This window comes from Vidua chalybeata, chromosome 14 (assembly GCF_026979565.1).
Source record: "Vidua chalybeata isolate OUT-0048 chromosome 14, bVidCha1 merged haplotype, whole genome shotgun sequence".
Lineage (NCBI taxonomy): Eukaryota > Metazoa > Chordata > Aves > Passeriformes > Viduidae > Vidua > Vidua chalybeata.
Window position 1 is genome coordinate 4,619,266 of NC_071543.1, and position 16,833 is coordinate 4,636,098.

General features: G+C 58.9%; 1 protein-coding gene across 3 annotated transcripts in view; it reads right to left on the reverse strand.

Moving 5' to 3' along the window:
* NHSL2 (NHS like 2) overlaps nucleotides 1–10,733 on the reverse strand; it is a 28,601-nt gene extending 17,868 nt beyond the window's left edge. For all 3 annotated transcript variants that reach the window (XM_053955927.1, XM_053955926.1, XM_053955925.1), the window contains exon 1: nucleotides 10,390–10,733. In XM_053955927.1, coding sequence (XP_053811902.1) covers nucleotides 10,390–10,645 — 256 coding nt within the window. In that variant the 5' untranslated portion in view covers nucleotides 10,646–10,733. The remainder of the gene's footprint in view (nucleotides 1–10,389) is intronic.
* Nucleotides 10,734–16,833: the final 6,100 nt, after the last annotated feature.

The following is a 16,833-nucleotide window of genomic DNA, read 5'->3' on the forward strand; positions in this document are numbered from 1 at the left end:
TGCGGGGGCCGGGCGGGGGCGGTGCGGGACTCGGGAATACCGGGGTGATGGGGATGCGGTGGGGGGATTGGGGCTGGGGAGTACAGGGGTGATGGGGATGGCGGTACCGGGGCTGGACACTGCCCGAGGAGATAGGGGGTGTCAGGGTGACTGTGAGGCAGTGCCGGGGCCGGGCACCCTCAGACCACTAGTGTGGGGATACCAGGGCTGGACAGCCCCCAGGACGATAGGATTGGGTTGGGGGCCCTCGGGCTGGGTAGCCCCTGGGGATGAGTGGAGTTTGGTTTAGGGATGAGTGGAGGGGGCTGGACAGCCCCCGGGGGTGGTGGGGATGAGGTGGTGCCAGGGCTGGGCAACCCCTGAGGCAATGGGGCTGCATATGAGGTCCTGGGGTTGGGCACACCGGGGGTGTTGGGGCTGGGTGGGGACGCCAATGCTGGCCCTGTGGGGTGGGTGGCTGAGTAGGGGATGGATGGAGGCAAGGGATCGGGGACCTCTGACAGGAGGCAGAGGTCAGATCCAAGAGCACCTGGAGCCATGCACAGAGGGAAATAGGAGGTATGGGAAGAGCTTTGGGGCTGGGTTCTGTCAGGAAACCTATGTGAGAGCTGCAGGATATTGCAAGAGCCAGGCCTGGGGGTGATGATGTCAGATAACAGAAACGGGGTCGTCTCTGTCTGCCAATGCCTCCAAGATCCCCATCCTGGTATTGAGTGTCCCGGGCAATGCCACGACTGCACAAAGCTCAGCTGCATGCAGGGACCCCCAGGAGTCTTGGATCAGCTATTGCCCTTGGGGTTCTTCCCCTGGCCCAAACCTCACCATATCCCTTTCATGGGGAAAAAAGCCCTTCCAGAGTGGGGAAACCTGTCTAGCATGCCAAGACTTCCCACGTGCAGAGCACTTCACCCCTGGGAGCCAAGAAGCATTGGGACGCCTCAGCCCAGTCGCTGTATCCCAGGACCCAGCATCCCTGACACATCGGATCTCGGCATCCATATAGCAACAGAAAGGACCAGAAAGCGCTGGGAGGTTGTTATGGAAACAGCCACAAATTGGATCAGTACTTGGTGCAAGGAGCAGTTTGTGTGACTGATGTGGGAGCAGGTGGGTGTGACAGCCGCAGTGGTGCGGGGGCCCCGCGGTGGCACCCCATGCTGTGCCCCTGTTCTGGGGCTGGTCTGTGGCAGTGCCTCAGCTCAAAGGGACCCGAGCATGGGGCTGTAGGTACCTCACCCAGCCTCTGCACTCCCCAGGGAGGTGAAGGACTGGAGTGAGTTGGGGGTGGTTCGCAGAAATTCCAACAAGAAAATACTTTCTGCCACTTCCCCAAGCCCCAGCTGAGCCTAGCACAGCTAGGCAGGGGTGGCAGCGGCCCCTGTACAAACAGCCCCACTGTGGGTCATTGAGCTGCGATCCGACAGCGTGGCCATTGTTCTGCTCCCTGCCCTGGGGAGCCACGCCAGGTGCCCATCAGTCCGAGCCACTTGTCACCTTGTGCGGGGCAGCCCCAGACCCCGCATCCTCCTCGAGCCCCGTGGGCACACACGGCTGCCTGCACTGTCCTGGCTCCTGGGGGCCCAGGCAGATGCGGGTGGCTCATCCAGGACACCGGGCTCACCGTGCCGGGGCCAAGGGCAGGAGGCTGCAGGTGGCTGAGTGGGGAAGCGCCGGTGCCACGGCTCAGTCCAGCCCGAGCGCGGAAGCGGCTCCGCGCCGCGTTCCCGGAGCAGACCCTCTCCTGGCAGAGAACCCGGCTATGAAGAAGCCATAAACATTTGCTAAGTGGCCGAGCTGGTTATTTTCGGGCCAAGAGGCCATATTAAAACTCACAGTCAGCAAGGCAGATGAGCTCATTGGAGAACAACGGCTTGGGGCCGGGCCAGAGCCGAGGAGCAGGGCCAGGGCTCCCGGCCCCGCGCCGGCACCATGGTGAGTCGCTCCCAGGGCTGTACTGGACCCTGAGAGGTGCCACGTCCCAGCAGAGCCACCGGCAGGGTCCCCGCCAAGCTGGAGGGCAGAGCTGGGACACCGAGCCCCACAACAGCTTATGCTGCTGAAGGTGACCCCCAAGCTGCCCCCCGAGGCCCGGCAGGGGATCTGCGTGCAGGGCTGGAGCACCCTCGTGCCACCTCGAGTCCCCTCCAGGCTCTGCATTCCTGGGATTCCTTCAGTGCACCAAACATATTTCGTTGCTCTGTGTCCTGGTAACTGCACTGGGGGCCTGACCGTCCTGCCCAGGACCGGCACTGCCAGGGCTGCCCTCCCTGCTCCCGGTGTGCCAGGGCTGCAGGATGCAGTCACCCGGCTCTGCTACACCCCGGCAGTGTGAGAGCTCGGCATGAAGCGGTGTGTGGAGTCAGGCAGAGGGGGCAGGGTTGTCCCAGCCCTGATTACCCCACAACCTTCACCCACACCCCTAGAGCTTCCTCTGAATGCCCCCCAAAACAGCTATGCCAGAGAGCAGCACAGAGCCAGGCTGCCACCACGTGCCGTGGCACCATCACTAGCACCTGCCATTTGAGCCTCTTACGGGAGACGCGGGGTGCGAGGGGTGGCATTGGCACCGCCCCCGCACTGCCACTGGATCCCCCAGCCCCTCTGCAGGGGCACGCCGTGCACCTTCCTCCCGGTGGGGTCTCTGGGGAGGCTTCTGTCCCAGCCCGAGCGCGTGAGGAAGAAGAGCAGGGACACATCCAGTCCTTGGGCTGGGCACGGGCACTACTAGGGAGCAGAGGGCACCACACGTCTCCCGGGGCTCTGCCTGCTGCCGCCATCGATGTGTCCTGCCTGCGAGCCCTGCCGTGATGGGCACGGGGTGCCCAGCTAGCACCATCCCACCACCCCCATGCCTTGGTGCGCGCAGGCAGGAGCGAGGAGCCGAGCAGGCGGCTGTGCCACCCTGGGGCTGCTGCTGCCTGCACCCACCTGCAGTGACAGCCACCATGTCGTGCACCCACGCCTCCCTGCCCTTGTCCTGCGGTGCTGCCAAACCCTCCCGGGGCGGGGCAGGGAGTCCCACAGGCAGGAAAGAACAAAACTCTTACTTACCCAACTCTGCCTCCTCCTCTTCCTCTCCCCAGCGGGCCCCAGGCCGGGGGTACGGCAGCTGCCCCACACCTCAGTGGATGCCCCGAGCCCCCATGGCCGGGATGGACTGGCGGCTGCCCTGGCCGGGAGCGGGAGACGGCCACAGCGCCAGCTCTGGCAGTCGCTTGCTCGCACTAAATCGAACCAGGTTTCTGGAGAAAGGCTGGATGGAAACGCTTCTCCCACCCCAGCCCAGGCCCTTCTTAAAGACATAGCTACACAACCCTGCTGCGGGTGCTGGAGCCGTGGAGATTGAGTGGGGATGGAGCATCCTGCCAGCCGGCATCTTTCCGGTGAGTCTGAGAGCCACAGCAAGGGATGAGATTGGTGGAGAGGAGATGGCATCCACCACCTCTGCTGTCAGCTGTGCCAGCCTGCGTGGGTGCTGTGGGCAGTGCCAGCTGACCCTCCCGTAATTAACAGGGGTCAGGTAGCCAGGTGAAGGTTTCCTGCTGCTGGCAGCACCCCATGGCTGTCAGGGAGGTGGCTGTCCATCCCCCCCTGTCCCCCCCTGCCCTTGGCTGGGGTCCCAGTGCAGCAGGAAGGGAGCTGGTCCCACACAGGCAGCGCCTTGCAGGTGGCCTCGGCAGCCCACACTCTGCCTGACAGCCAGGACCACCCGGGAGGCTGCTGCTGCAGCTGTGGGGAGGGGAACACCCGGGGGATGGCCACCCCATGCTGGGTATGCAATGGGGGATTTGCTCTCCCTGCTCGCAGGACGCAGCTATGTGCGAGGCCCTGGGGATGGCTATGACTGGATGGTGATGGACCTCTCCCTGTCCAGTGGAGAGGTGTGGGCATTGGGCAGCCATGGCCACAGCAGCCACTGGGAGGGATGGGAAAGCACTGGAGCAAAATCTGACAGGGGTGGGGTGGGGGGTGATCTCAGGGCTGACCCCACAGTCCCCCCATTTCCACAGAGCACAGACCAAGCACAAGACAACTTGGGAGAACCCTTCCGGAAGCACTGACAGGACAAATCCTGGCACCCTCAGCATGCCAGGAGCCCCCATCTCTGCAACAGACACATGTGTGCACACTCGGACATGTACAGAATCACAGACACACGTGTGCACACTCAGACATGAACAGAATCACGGACATGTGTGCCAGGGGGGTTTGCTCTGCGCTGGGGATGTACGGTGCCCTGCTGTCCCCTTCCTCCTTCCTGGCTATGGGGACACTGAGTCAGGATCCAAGCTCACAGTGGGGCCATGCTGCTCCATATGGATGCAGCTGGCCACTCAGGGTGCCAGGAAGGGAGGAAATGGCCTCTCACAGACACTTTCTGGGTAACAGGTGGAATTACCTTTTTCCCTGTCTGCTTCGATCTGCTGCCATTAATTAACTCAAGGAGTAATGACCATCCCCTGGTCTCTCCCCACCACATTCAGTTTCCCCATGCCACGCAGCTCCATGTTGGCTCCTGGAGCTGTCCCCAGCTGCCAGACACTGTGCTGTGCCGGGCTGGCATCTGTGTGGGGTCAGGCTCCAGCAGACAGACAGGGGACGATAACCCCCCGTGTTGATGGGTACTCCCACAGAGCCACACGCCTGCCGCTGCCCAAGGTGCCAGCCTGATTCCCTGCCAGGCATCCCGGTGCCAAGGTGGGCAGCCAGCGGGAGAGCAGGAGGAGGATGGCAGAACCTGCTGGCACAGCTAAAGAGAAGATTCTCCTTGCCAGCATGCTTGGCCTGTTGGGCGCTGCGCCAGCTCCTGCTCAATCCAGACTTTGTGCTGGCAGCCTGGGGCTCCCGTGCACGCGTGGGGACTGGCGTGTGGCCAGCCCTGTGCCAGCACCTGCAGGGCAATGGGCATGGCCAGTGGGCACGGCACTGGGCACCTGGGGAGTGCAGACTAGGCTGGGAGCTGGATACGCATTTCCAAGGGACTGCTGGGTTCCTAAGCAGCCAGGTGGGTCCCTGGTGGCTTCCTGTGTCCCTCCTCAAGGGTCATCTACTCTCCAAAGCACAGCCCTGCAGCCACTGGTGCCTTGCTGCATGGATAAGTTGCACGGGTGCCATGGGGAGCCATCCTGCACTCCCACCTCTGCCTCCATGGAGCACCAGAGAGCTCCCTACAGCTGGAGAACCAGCTGCCAAAGGCACGCTGCAGCGCTTCCTTACACACGGAGGTGAACACATCCCACATGCTGACTTAGGATGACGCAGACTCCAAGGAGACACATAGCTGAAGCCAATCCATGTTCCTGTTCCGTAAGTGCTGCCATATTCCCAGCCAAAGAGAGGCTGTAAGTGCTTCCTAAGAAGAACCAGGAACACTGGTGATCGTGGAGTTCCTTCTAAGCTTGCTCTGCACGGGTCCAGGCAGGAGGAACCAGAAACACCAGGGGTGTCTGAGGCTGTGACGGAAGAGCAGTGGCTGTACTCCCTTGTGATTTCATGCAGTTCTGACTGGGTGATGGGGGTCCCGAGGACCTGCTCTCCCCAGGGGACTTACTGCCCCTGAGGGCCACAGCCCAGCTCCTGAGCAAGGGCCACCAGCTCAGCTCTCACATGAATCCTTCCAAAACACCACCCAAGGGTGAAAACACTTTTTTTTGAATGAGCGTTTAGATCCATCCAAGCAGGAATCTCAGCCCTGAAAAAAACCCAGCAGGGTGGGAGAGAGGTTGCAGCAATGAGCTGGAGATGCTATCCTCAACATCAGCTCTAAGGATGTCCCACGTGCCCCCCTCCACCAGCATGGCCAGGCTCTGCAGGAACCTCGCACCCATGGGCAGGGGAGCCAGGGGAAACTGGAGGTTGGAAAAGCCCAGACAGGGCTGTCCATTCCTTGCAGGAACATCAGCAGGGTATCCTCCCCTCACACTGCCTGCAGCACGCATTTTCAGGGAGTGGCCATCAGCCCACTGCCGAAGACAGCTTTCATCCAGAGCAGGCTGATGGGAGCCGTGCGTTATCCATCCATCCACCTCTCGCTGAGCCGGCAGACGGTTCCTGTTAAGAGGAGGGTGTGGCTCCTCTCCTCCTCCTCCGGCAGCCAAGCCAACTATCCAGCCTTGGTCAGCATCCCACTTCCCACCCACACCAGCAGCCTGGGGAGATGTGCTCACCCCTCTGACACTGCAGTCACCACTGGCTTGGGGAAATGCAGGCAGAGAAAATGTCTTGGAAGGTCTGTAAGGGTATTGGGAGCTGCTCTGCCCTGCAGAGGAGGCTGCAGTGGGTTGTGGCTGGAATGAGCAGTGCTGGGCTCCTGAGTGGGGGGCCCCCACAAGCGTCTTCAGCACTACTGTGAGGCTTTGGCACTTCTGTGGGTTGAGCAATTCTCACCCCACACTGGCCACAGCCTGGTGGCTAAGAAGGCTCCAAGAGCCATTTCTCAGAGGTGGTTGTGGCCACGGCAGGCCAGGGCTGCTTGGGAAGAGAGCATCAGGGTGAACTGAGACCACATCTCACTCCAAACCAACACCTCTTGTCCCCTGAATTTGGGACATGTCCTTCCCATGGTGCTGCAGTGAGAGCCCTGCACCATTCCTGGCACTTTGTTTTAACTTGAAGGGCACTGACCCCATGGACAGGTGCTGACAAGGGCAGCTGTGGGGTCAAAGGAGTGGGGCTCAGTAGATTCACGTGGGTGAGCCTTGGGACTGCAGTTACAGCTGAAGCCCCTGTCCCCTGTCCCAGCAACTGAAGGACAGACAGCCACTTCAGCCTCGCAGGAAACTCCAGCATGTCAGAAGGGTTTTGTTTTTTTTTTTTCTTTCATTCCTTTTTAAAAAAATCCAGTCTCAGAATATGGGGGAAAACATCTGTGCTAGCTCAGTAAGGGAAGAGCTGAGCAGAGGGCATGGGGGGCAGCAGCCCTGGCTGGCCGACAGCTCTGTCTATCTCCATGGCTGCTTTCAGAGAAGGCTGGGAGATCAGAGGATGGGAACGCTGCACATTTCAGCAGGAGCAGTAAACAGCTGCTCCTGCCAGCACAGTCTGGGGTTCCTTCCAGAGAACTGTCCTGCAGCTCTTCAGGGACTGCACCTTGAATAGCTCTCGGCACTGGCTCCATCCTGTGCTTCGCTGAGATTTATTTCTGGAGCTGCAGGGTCCTGAAGAGGAGATTGAGCCATACTGGCATGTGTCACCCTCCAGGATATGGCTGTGCCAGTGGGAGTGGGACAGGGGGCCTGGTCCCTGCTCTGCTCTGGCTGCAGTGGGACCCTGCACCCAGCTGTGGCATCCTTGGCTGGCTGCACCAAGGGATGAGGGATGCTCCCAGCTCCCGGTGACAGGCTGAGCCCTCCCCGCTCCCTGCACGGCTGGTGAATAAGAGCAGAGGAATCCAACAGCCCTTGGCTGCCGTCTCCTGCTGGAAACAGCCACACTGCCTTGTTGGACAAGTGTTTCCCCAGCCCTTTGCTGGGTGATTTCTTCATCTGGAAGCAACACTGCTCCATTAGCATTTCCCTTTCCTGAAGAGGATGAGGCAGCTCCCTCAGTTCACAGCCTCTGGAAACACCAGTGGACATGTCCTTCTGCTCAGTGGTGACCTGAACTCCCCAGCCATGGGGTGAGGAGGCCCATGGCTTTTGAATCTTTCTAAACCTGTCTGGTAGGAACCAAAACCAGGCAAGGCTTGTGACCCAGATGAGGATGTCCAAATCTGGGAGCTGGCCCAAGGACCATGCTTGGGCAGGGCAAACCACCACAGGCCTATGGAAGCTGAATCAGGTCATCTGTGAGAGCTGGACAGCCACCCCCATGCCCTGCCTGCACTGCAGCTGGGCTTTGGTCATGCCTGGAGCATTTCTACTTCCTGAGAACTGTCTGGTCCCCATCTTGTGGCCTCAGAGGAGCTAAAGGATGGAACTACTCCAGCCCAGGATGATGTTGAGTCTGCAGCAAGGACATGCTGTGGCTGGTGCTGGGCTGGTGTTGTCTCCAGCCCTGCCTGGGAGGCACCTGCTGGATCTCCAGCCTGATCCATCCCCGTCCTTACAAGCTGGCCAGACAGGCTGTGACATGTCACCTGGACCCACACTGGCTAAGTAGAGGCTGCGCCAGGGCACGACTGGTCCTGGGTGAGCTCCCCTAGAGCATCTTCCATGGGCTTCCATTCAATTTTAAGAGGGGAATTGTGATTTTTGCCATTGGATCCTCTTCAAGAAATGAAACCAGAGGAGAAAATAAGCCCCAAACTCAGTGTGGGGCATTGTTAAGTGTTTGCTCCTCACTCCTGGGTCCCTGCTGTGCTGCAGCTCAGTGGGAAGTGTCCTCTTAAGCCCTGGGCAGCCATCACTCCCCCACAGTGCTGGGGCCTCACAAGGAGCTCCCATCCCCCCAAGACATGATCTGACCCCCCACCATGGGCTGATGCTGGAGCACTTAGCAAAGCAAACTGCTGCTGAAGTACCAGTCAGAATTTTGCTCTTTACCCAAGTAAGTTCAGTCACACTGGAAACTCTGGCATCCCACCACTGGCTGGTGGTGGATGGATGTGGAACAGGTTGGGGGGGGGGGGTGAATGGGCTGTGTTCCCTTAGGATGCAGGGAGAAATGAACCTCTTAAGCCTCTGTGCCACTGAGCAGCAATGAAGGTGAGCTTGCTTCTGTTCACACTGCCCCAGGCCTTCCCACAAGATAAATCACAGCATTTTTATCACTACACACTTCTGACCCCAGCTCTGAGGCAGCCCAGTACATCTACTCACGTGCCTATTCATGGCTCTGATGAGGAGCTGTAGCACAGGAGGACAATTTGCTGCTGCCTTACACACACACCTGCAGCTACCTGTGGTGTTGCTTTCCAGGTGCATGGAATTAGCTGAACACACAAGGCGGGCTCCACCTGCCCACAGCAGCAACTGCAGGCATCCCCCGACAATCCCCCCACACCATCCTTCTGCTCACCCCTGTCCCCTACACCATCTCCTCCATGGTGCCCTCCACGGTCCCCCTGCTCTAACGCCCTGCCACCACGGTGGCACACAAGCAGTACTCCTGTGGCCACCTGGAGCAGTCCCAGCCTGCTGGCCAGACACAGGCAGTGAGGGACCATCTGGCTATGGGCACGATCAGCTCCTCCTCCAGCAGACCCTGGTCCAGCACGTACGGTGATGCTGCCAGGTTTGGCACACGCTGGTGCAGTGTGCGGGTCAGCTTGGGTGACTGTGAAACCTCGCTGTCCCCTCCTGGTCGATGCACAGGACAGTGGGAACCGCTTCCCAGTCTAATGACGGGTCCACAGCGCTGTCGCTGTCAGGAGCAGTGCAGCTCCCACACCAGGGCTGAGTGCTCCGCTCGCTCCCGGCATCCGGGACTGCGAGGATCTGGTAGTCATTTCCCATGGCTCCAGGCAGATGGAGCAGCAAGGAGAGCTCTTGCAAGGGGATTTGCCGACAGCAGAGGCACACGCTCTGCCAAGGGCCTGGGAAATGCGCGGTGCTTGAGAGGAACGTGCTGGAGCAGCACTGCTCTCCCCGCCCCGCAAAGCCTTTAAAATAAACTTCTATAAACAATTCCAAAATGAGCTTATTTTAAGATCCTCTGAAACGGCGCTGCCTGTTCCTGACCCAGCACAGCAGCCTGTGCCAGATCGAAATGCTTGGAATGGGAAGTGGAAGCAGTCCAAGGCAACCCAAACCCTGTGGCTGCCAGGAGAGGGGACGAGCTGACACAATGCCTGGATGACAACCCAACATCTTCCCCAGATGAAAAACCCAACATTTTCCCCCAGTGAAAAACTGCCCCACGCTGGGCAGGGCAGCCCCCTTGGTCCCCTGCCCCAGGATGAGGTGAAACACCTGAGGCAGGGACAGTATTGGGGTGGCAAGGACCGGCCCTGACAGCCCGGTGTCCCTGCTTTCTCAAAACAGCCCCCAGTAATTGCAGACACAGCGTGAGATGTGCTTGCTGGCAGCCTGGAAAATGCCCACTGTGAGCAGGGAAATAAAGTCTGGGCAGAGGGAAAGGGTGCAGGGTTGTCCAGGCCTCACCCCAGGACAGGGTTGCTCTGGCCACCAGCATCCCAATGACACCTCACCCCAGGGCCTGGCAAGGTTCCCTGGCCACTGGCACCACGGGCCTTGGCAAGGCATTGCCACCCCTACCCTGCTCCCCCAGCTCTCCCTGCTGATGAAGCAGGGATGATGGGCCCCGAAAGCAGGAGCTGCCGTGGGTTACCCGCCCGGGGAGGGGACACGGGGTGACGACGTCGGAGGAGCAGCAGCTTGGCCCTCCGGCACTGGGGCAGGGAGCGGAACTCCTCGGAGCGGGAAGCGGCCCCAGCAGAGGGGGATGGGGCTTGCAGGACACCCCGTCCCTCGCTGGGTGTCCCCTTACCTGTAGCGGTGGCGCGGAGCGGGCGGCCCCGCAGCAGCGACTGCAGGCGAGCGGCGCGGCGGTGCAGGCGGGCGGCGCGACGGGCCAGAGCCCGCAGGTGGCCCTCGATGTCCCCCAGGAGAGAGACCGAGTGGCCGCAGAGCTCGGCCAGCTGCCGCAGCAGGGCGAGGGCCGACACGCTACAGGTGTCCCGCAGATCGGTCAGCGGCCCCACCGGCCGGACCCGCACTGCCACGCTCCGTCGGTAGAACGGCATGAGGCGGATCGGCTCGGGGCGGATCGCCTCTATTTCCTCCGGTCCGGTTGCCCCCGGCCCGGTTCGGTTCAGCCAAGGCAGGCACTGTTCCCCCCGTCGAGCCCCGCAGCTGCGAGGGCTGTGGTCCGGCCGCAGCGCCGGGGCTCGGAGCCGGTCTGTGGGAGGAGGAGGAGGAGGAGGAAGGGGAGGGAGGGGCGGCCCCGCTCGGGGATGCTCGGGCCGGCGGCGGGGCAAGGCGGCAGAAGCTGCGGGGACGCTGCGGGCTGGCTGCCGGCCGGAGCCCCGGAGCTGGCGCGGCTCGGGCTGGGGCACGGGCACCCCTGCCAGTGCCGCCTGTTCCCTCCCGCTGCCTTGCCCGAGGGCACGGGCACCCTTCGGTATCGGCAATTCCCCGCTGCGGGCTCCTCCAGCGCTGTCTCCAGCTGCAGACGTCCCTCCCGTGCGGCGACCGGGGGCTTGCGGAGCCTCCCCGTGTCCTGCCCCGGCCTCCTCAGGCTCCCCGAGGCAGGCAGTGCCCAGCAGGACAGACCGTTAATCCCGCATTTTCCCGAATTTCCCGTGGGTGTTCCTGCTCCAGCAGCTGCTCCCTCCCCGTCTTCCCTGCTCCAGCTCCCGCTAAAGCAATATTTGGGTGGCCCCGGGGTGGCACCAGGGTGCAGTGGGGATGTCCTGGCTGCCCAGTCTCAGGGAGATCCAGGCTCCTGGCAGCAGTGAGGGCAGCAGCAAAAGCTGAGAGAAGAGTGGCTGTGGCGGATGTAATCTCCAATCCAGATGGCCCAGCACTCCATCCCCAGCAGCTCCAGTTGCCTGGGACAGAGCAGGACTAGAATTCCTACTGAGAATTTCCTGTGATACAATTTCTCCCTGTGTGGTGAACCTTGCTGGACTCCTGAACTATTCCTGCTCTGCTTGGCTTTGTGTAAATGTTTGTCCATCCAAACCCAGCTCCATGGGGTGCTACCACTGAGAACTATCCCTTTCCCTTTCCCTTTCCCTTTCCCTTTCAGCTTTGTGAAGTGCTCTGAGCTCCTCTCTGTACAGAACAATGTCTCCTGCAGGAGTCCTGGAGCTCTCCTGTGCTGTCATTCCCTGGGCTGATGGACTGTAGTGGTTGCCACCTGCCTGGGACGGGATCGAGGCAGAAGGAGCTGAGGAGTGCTGGTGCCTTGGCTCTGTTCCCAGCACAGATGGGAAAACTGAGGCACAGTGTCACACCCTGCTAGGATGCGGCAAGGGTGAAGTCAGCTGATTCTCTTGGCTTGGGCAGACTAAATCATGAATCATCATCCGGGTAAGGAGAGCATCTGGAGCCCATCAGGGCTCTGCTCACTCCCCATTCCCAGCCCAGCTGCCCTTCCCAGCACTGACCTCTCCTCCTGCCAGCTGAGAAGGAGCACATGGACAGTGGGCCTGTCTCTGTGGTTTATTCAACACAGATCTGTGTGTCTTGAAATTCAAGCACGAGGCCTAAACTGTCCTCCCCAGCAACCTCAACACCCACTTGGGCAATGTCCTGCTGGTCAGGGCAAGGGCAAGCAACCCTGCTGAAATGGGAATTTATTGAATTTTTTGTCTGGTTTTCAGGTGATTTCCTCTTGTTCTGACTCATGATGCAGGTTTGTTGTGACAGCAGTGCCCAGGTCTCGAGGCTGGCTTAGCAAGGAGGATTTTAAGCCAGGTAAGTGCCAAGAGCTTTTCCTTTTGCTTTCTGTGTGCCTTTGCCTTGTTTCCAAAGCTTTTTCTGTACATGGAGAGGTGTGAACACCTTGCCATTGAGTGCGAGCCGAGATCCAGACTCCGGGAGCCAAGGGATTCATAAAACCATTGTGTAGTGCAACAACCTCAATAAATGACAAAAATCTGGTCACTTAGCAACTTAAACTGGCTTTTTTTTTTTTTCCTAAATGGATTGTGTTTTCTTGAAGTCTTCTGTCAAATATTTAGTGTGAGAAAATTACAAGGGCCCTTTCCATGTGAAGTAAACTGCACCATGAAGTCACCACATTATTCTGATGATCAGGAGTGGGGCTGGCCAGGGTGGGAGGGCTGGAAATGAGGAGCCACAGCCCCGTGGTGGCTCTGGAGCTGTGGACAGGCCCAGGGAGAGATCCCGGGACAAGCAGTGCCAGAACATTGTTTTGGCTCTCGGCGGGACCGGCTCCCTCGGCGCGGGCAGAGCCAGCTCCAGGGGCTCTCCGGGATGCAGTTGCTGTGCCAGATGTGTGAAACCCTGGCGCGGGGAGCCACGGGCTCGGCATCCCGTGGGAAACAGCTCCGCTGGCCAGTGGCCGGCAGGAGTGAGGCCAGTTCTGCAAACACTGATTACAACCAGATGTTGCAGGGATTGCCTTCCCTGCTCTGGCTCCGCTCCGCCCCATGGAGAGCATCCCCTCCGAGGAAGGGGAGGCATGCCCAGAGGGGACACCTCGGGTGGGCTTTGTGGGGCTTTGTGAGTCTCACTGGGGGTCAGGGGATGGTGGTGCCCAGACCCTGGAGGGGGTCAACAGGAGGTTCTGACCTTCTCCCCAGTTTGTCCTGAGGACTCCCACTGCCTCTGCCTCGTGTCTACTCACTAAACATCTGGTGATTGACTGGGGATCATCGGCTCTCCAAACAACTGCCTGTCCCTTGTCACATCCCTGAATGCTGGTGAATCCAGAGCAGTGTCACTGGTTGGGCCAACCCCAAGATGTTCGGTGTCCAACAGCCAAATTCTCTGCTTTTGCAGAACTGTTTCTTACTGCTTGAAGACCTCTGGTGCCAGGGCAACACTCAGCTGGAGCCCACAGCCGTGCAGGGGAGCCAAGCGTGGCTCCTCATGGGCAGCTTCTGATGGGAGCTGCTCCAGCTGCCTCACCACCCCTCACCAGGGACTCACTCCTGCTGCACGGATGCTGGAACCCCCCCGTGCCCAGCGCGGGGCCCTACTGGCCTCCCAGTGCCCACTGGAGGGTGCTCTCTGCCAAGATTTGCACCGTGGATGCTTCTAAGCAGCTCTTGATGAGAAAAAAAAAAAAAAAAAAAGGGACGGGTTGGAGCGGTTTTGGTGGAATCTACGAGAGACAGCACTGGACACTGCTGGGCACCACGCAGGATCCCCACCGCGGCCACATGCCCCAGGATGAGGTCCTGCCCCCGTTTGCTCCCCCCCATTTGATTTGTCTTCCCAGGCTCTGCTGTGGGGCAGAGTTCTGTGCCCGAGCTGTGGGTAAACACCTCCATCCCACGCTGCGCCCCTCTCCGCAGCCTCAGAGCCCACTGCCTTGGAGCCTGTGTGCCTGTGCCTCCCAGGCCACCCTTTGGGGTGCCTCTGGGAAGTCCCTTTCCTGCTCCAGAGCCTGACAGCTCCTGCAGCCCCCCTGATTTCCCTGTGTCTCCTCCAGCCATGCTGTGCAATGGTGCCAAGGAGATCCAGCGTGGGCACACAGGCTGCTGGGGCCATGGGGCTGCTCAGATGTGATTCCGTGGCCCAGGACACTGAGGCAGGACAGGGAACAGCACCTGAGATCAAGATTTTCTCCCACACAATTCACTTTATTTCCCAAGCTACACACAGGTTTTTCAGAACTTCATCCGAGGAGAGTGAAATATCCCCAACCAGGCCCATGGATCCAGCTCCCACCACCTCCCAGTCCCTGTCCTCCTGCTAAAAATTAATTGGCACAGCCAATACCCCAAGGTTGTCCCACAATCCAGGCTGGTCACTGATGCCATTTGCTACCAAAATGTGCTACAACATCCCCTGTTTTTGGCTCACACACGGTCCTAATCATTATAGCAGCTCCTTTTCCCTCCAAATTCACTCCCTCCCACCCTGGCAGTCCCCACTGTGCACTCCAGGGGCTGGGCTTTGCGCTCCTGAAATGCAGGTGCAGAATAACTTGTTCATTGAAGAGAATGTTCAGCTACAAACTGCTCCTCCAGCTTCCTGGCTTGGCTGTTTGGAGGTGCAATGGACTTTCTGGGTTCAATTAACTTCCCTCTGTGTCATCTGTGCACTGGGCTGCACTGCTCATCCCTTCGTCCTTTCCAGATTGCTGTGGAAAACATTAGCACGTGCTGTGGTGAGATCCATGGTGAAAAACTGAATATAAGTCCCTCAGTTTTCTGTTCAAGTAACTTTTTCCATACAGGCACCGTTCCCCTGGCTCTTACCTGACTGTAGTCCTGTAGGCCTCTGGCTACCCCAACCATCCACACCTCCTGCTGGGAGCAGGAGCAGGGATGTTTTGGAGACACTGACACATTTTCCATCACAGAATCCATGTCATCCCATCTGTGCTCCATTAGCCTATTTTTAATCACAATTTAAAGCCATTTTCCAGGAACAAACACAGACTCACTGGCTTGTAACTCCTTCAACCCCGGTGATGTTTTGGTTCCAGGTACATGAATTGCTGCTAGGTAGAGCAGAGCCTGCATTAGCAGGATGAATCATGGAAAGGTTTGGGTTGGAAGGAACATTAAAGGCCACCTCATTCCACCTCCCTGCCATGTGCAGGGACACCTTCCACTGTCCCAGGCTGCTCCAAGTCCCATCCAAACTGGCCTTGGACACTTCCAGGGATCCAGGAGCAGCCACAGCTTCTCTGGGCACCCTATGCCAGGGCCCCATCTCCCTCACAGGGAAGAATTTTGAGAGCAGACCAGCAACTAACATCTCCCTTGTTGTATGACCACATTATTACACCCACTGAGTCACTGTTGTGCACCAAATTGGTTTTTGTTCCCTACAAACCTCAGCTCCTTCAAGCCAAGATGCTGAATCCCCCTGATGCCCCAGGTGTATGGACAGACTCCTGGCCCCATGTCCCTCCTGGGGAGGGAATGTCAGGATGACACACTGCACTTCAGTGAGGAAGTGATGTGGATTTCACAGGTTTCATGTATTTTTTGAGTTTACTCCCTCCATATTTCCTTCCACACCCGGACAGCCTGTGCTGTGCTTGCTCTGTGGTGAGCCCTGGAGTCCCGCGCTGCAGAACAGCACAAACATGGGTGTGAGGGATTGTCTCTTGGGGACTTCCTCCATGAGAGAGGCATTCCCTCATACTCCCAAGTAAAGTACCCCAGTACTGGAGAAGAGCTTGTGCAGTGCTTCCCATGGCTAGTCCCTGTGGGATCCCTCTCCAGCCACTGCAGGGGGTAGGGGATGCAGGGGAGGGAGAGAGTGGCACTGTGGTTCGGAGAGTCTCGGAGCGGGCACTGAATTGGGGGTGTTGTTCCTACACCACAAGATCCTCCAAGTGTGAAAACATCCCAGTAAGTGCTGTGAAATGAAGAGCACGTGAGGCAGGAGAGGGGACGTGTGGATCATCCCAGAGGACCTCTGTCCATCAGCACTCACCCACTCTGCCCCAGCTGGACTCACAGCAGCGCGGGGAACAGTCACGGACACACTCACAGACTTGGGGGGGCTTAGAGCAAAGCACCTCTCTGCCAAAATGTGGCTTTGCATTTTGGGCTTCACACTGTGTCCTTTCCTAATCCAAACTTTTAATGTCTGATGTGGCTGTGAATGGCTGAATTGCAGCTGTGTGTGGTGCAGCAGTAATAGGGGCTGCTTTATATGCAAACTCTACCTCAAAGGTAGAGTTCACCTACATATTTTTCCCTGGCTTCATATAAATATTTATAGGGCCCAGGGTAGGGGGGTGGTGTCAGTACATGAAAATAAATAGTGTCACTTTTTGGTATGGCAATACATATTTCTATAACTGAAATTAGTTATTTCACATGTGCACATCCAGCACCAATGCAGGCCACGGAAGGGAGCATTTGACTCTGTACTCACCCCTGGGTGGCTCTGAAGAGCTCCTCTGTGACGATGTCCCTGTTGTCAGCTCCATCCCAGCACTGGCACGGTGTGATGGGGACAGCTTGGGAACCTCTCCTTTGGGTGTCACTGTGCAATCGCTCTCGAGCTGCTGAGCAGCGCTGCCTGGGAGGGGATTTGGCCCAGCAGTGGGAAGGAAAATATTTCTCATAGCCTGACATGCTGCCAGTGTTACTGACGGCCAAGAGCTTTGGAGTTGGGTGCTGGTCTCTGTTGGCCTGTCCTTTTCCAGTTGCTCTCCCCCTCCTGCTAAAATCCTGGACCTCACTCTGGTTCTCTCCTCCTGCCTCTGGCTCAGGCTCCCGCTCCTCCTGGGCAGATGGTGGGGCTCTGAAGGGCTGTGGTAACTCCT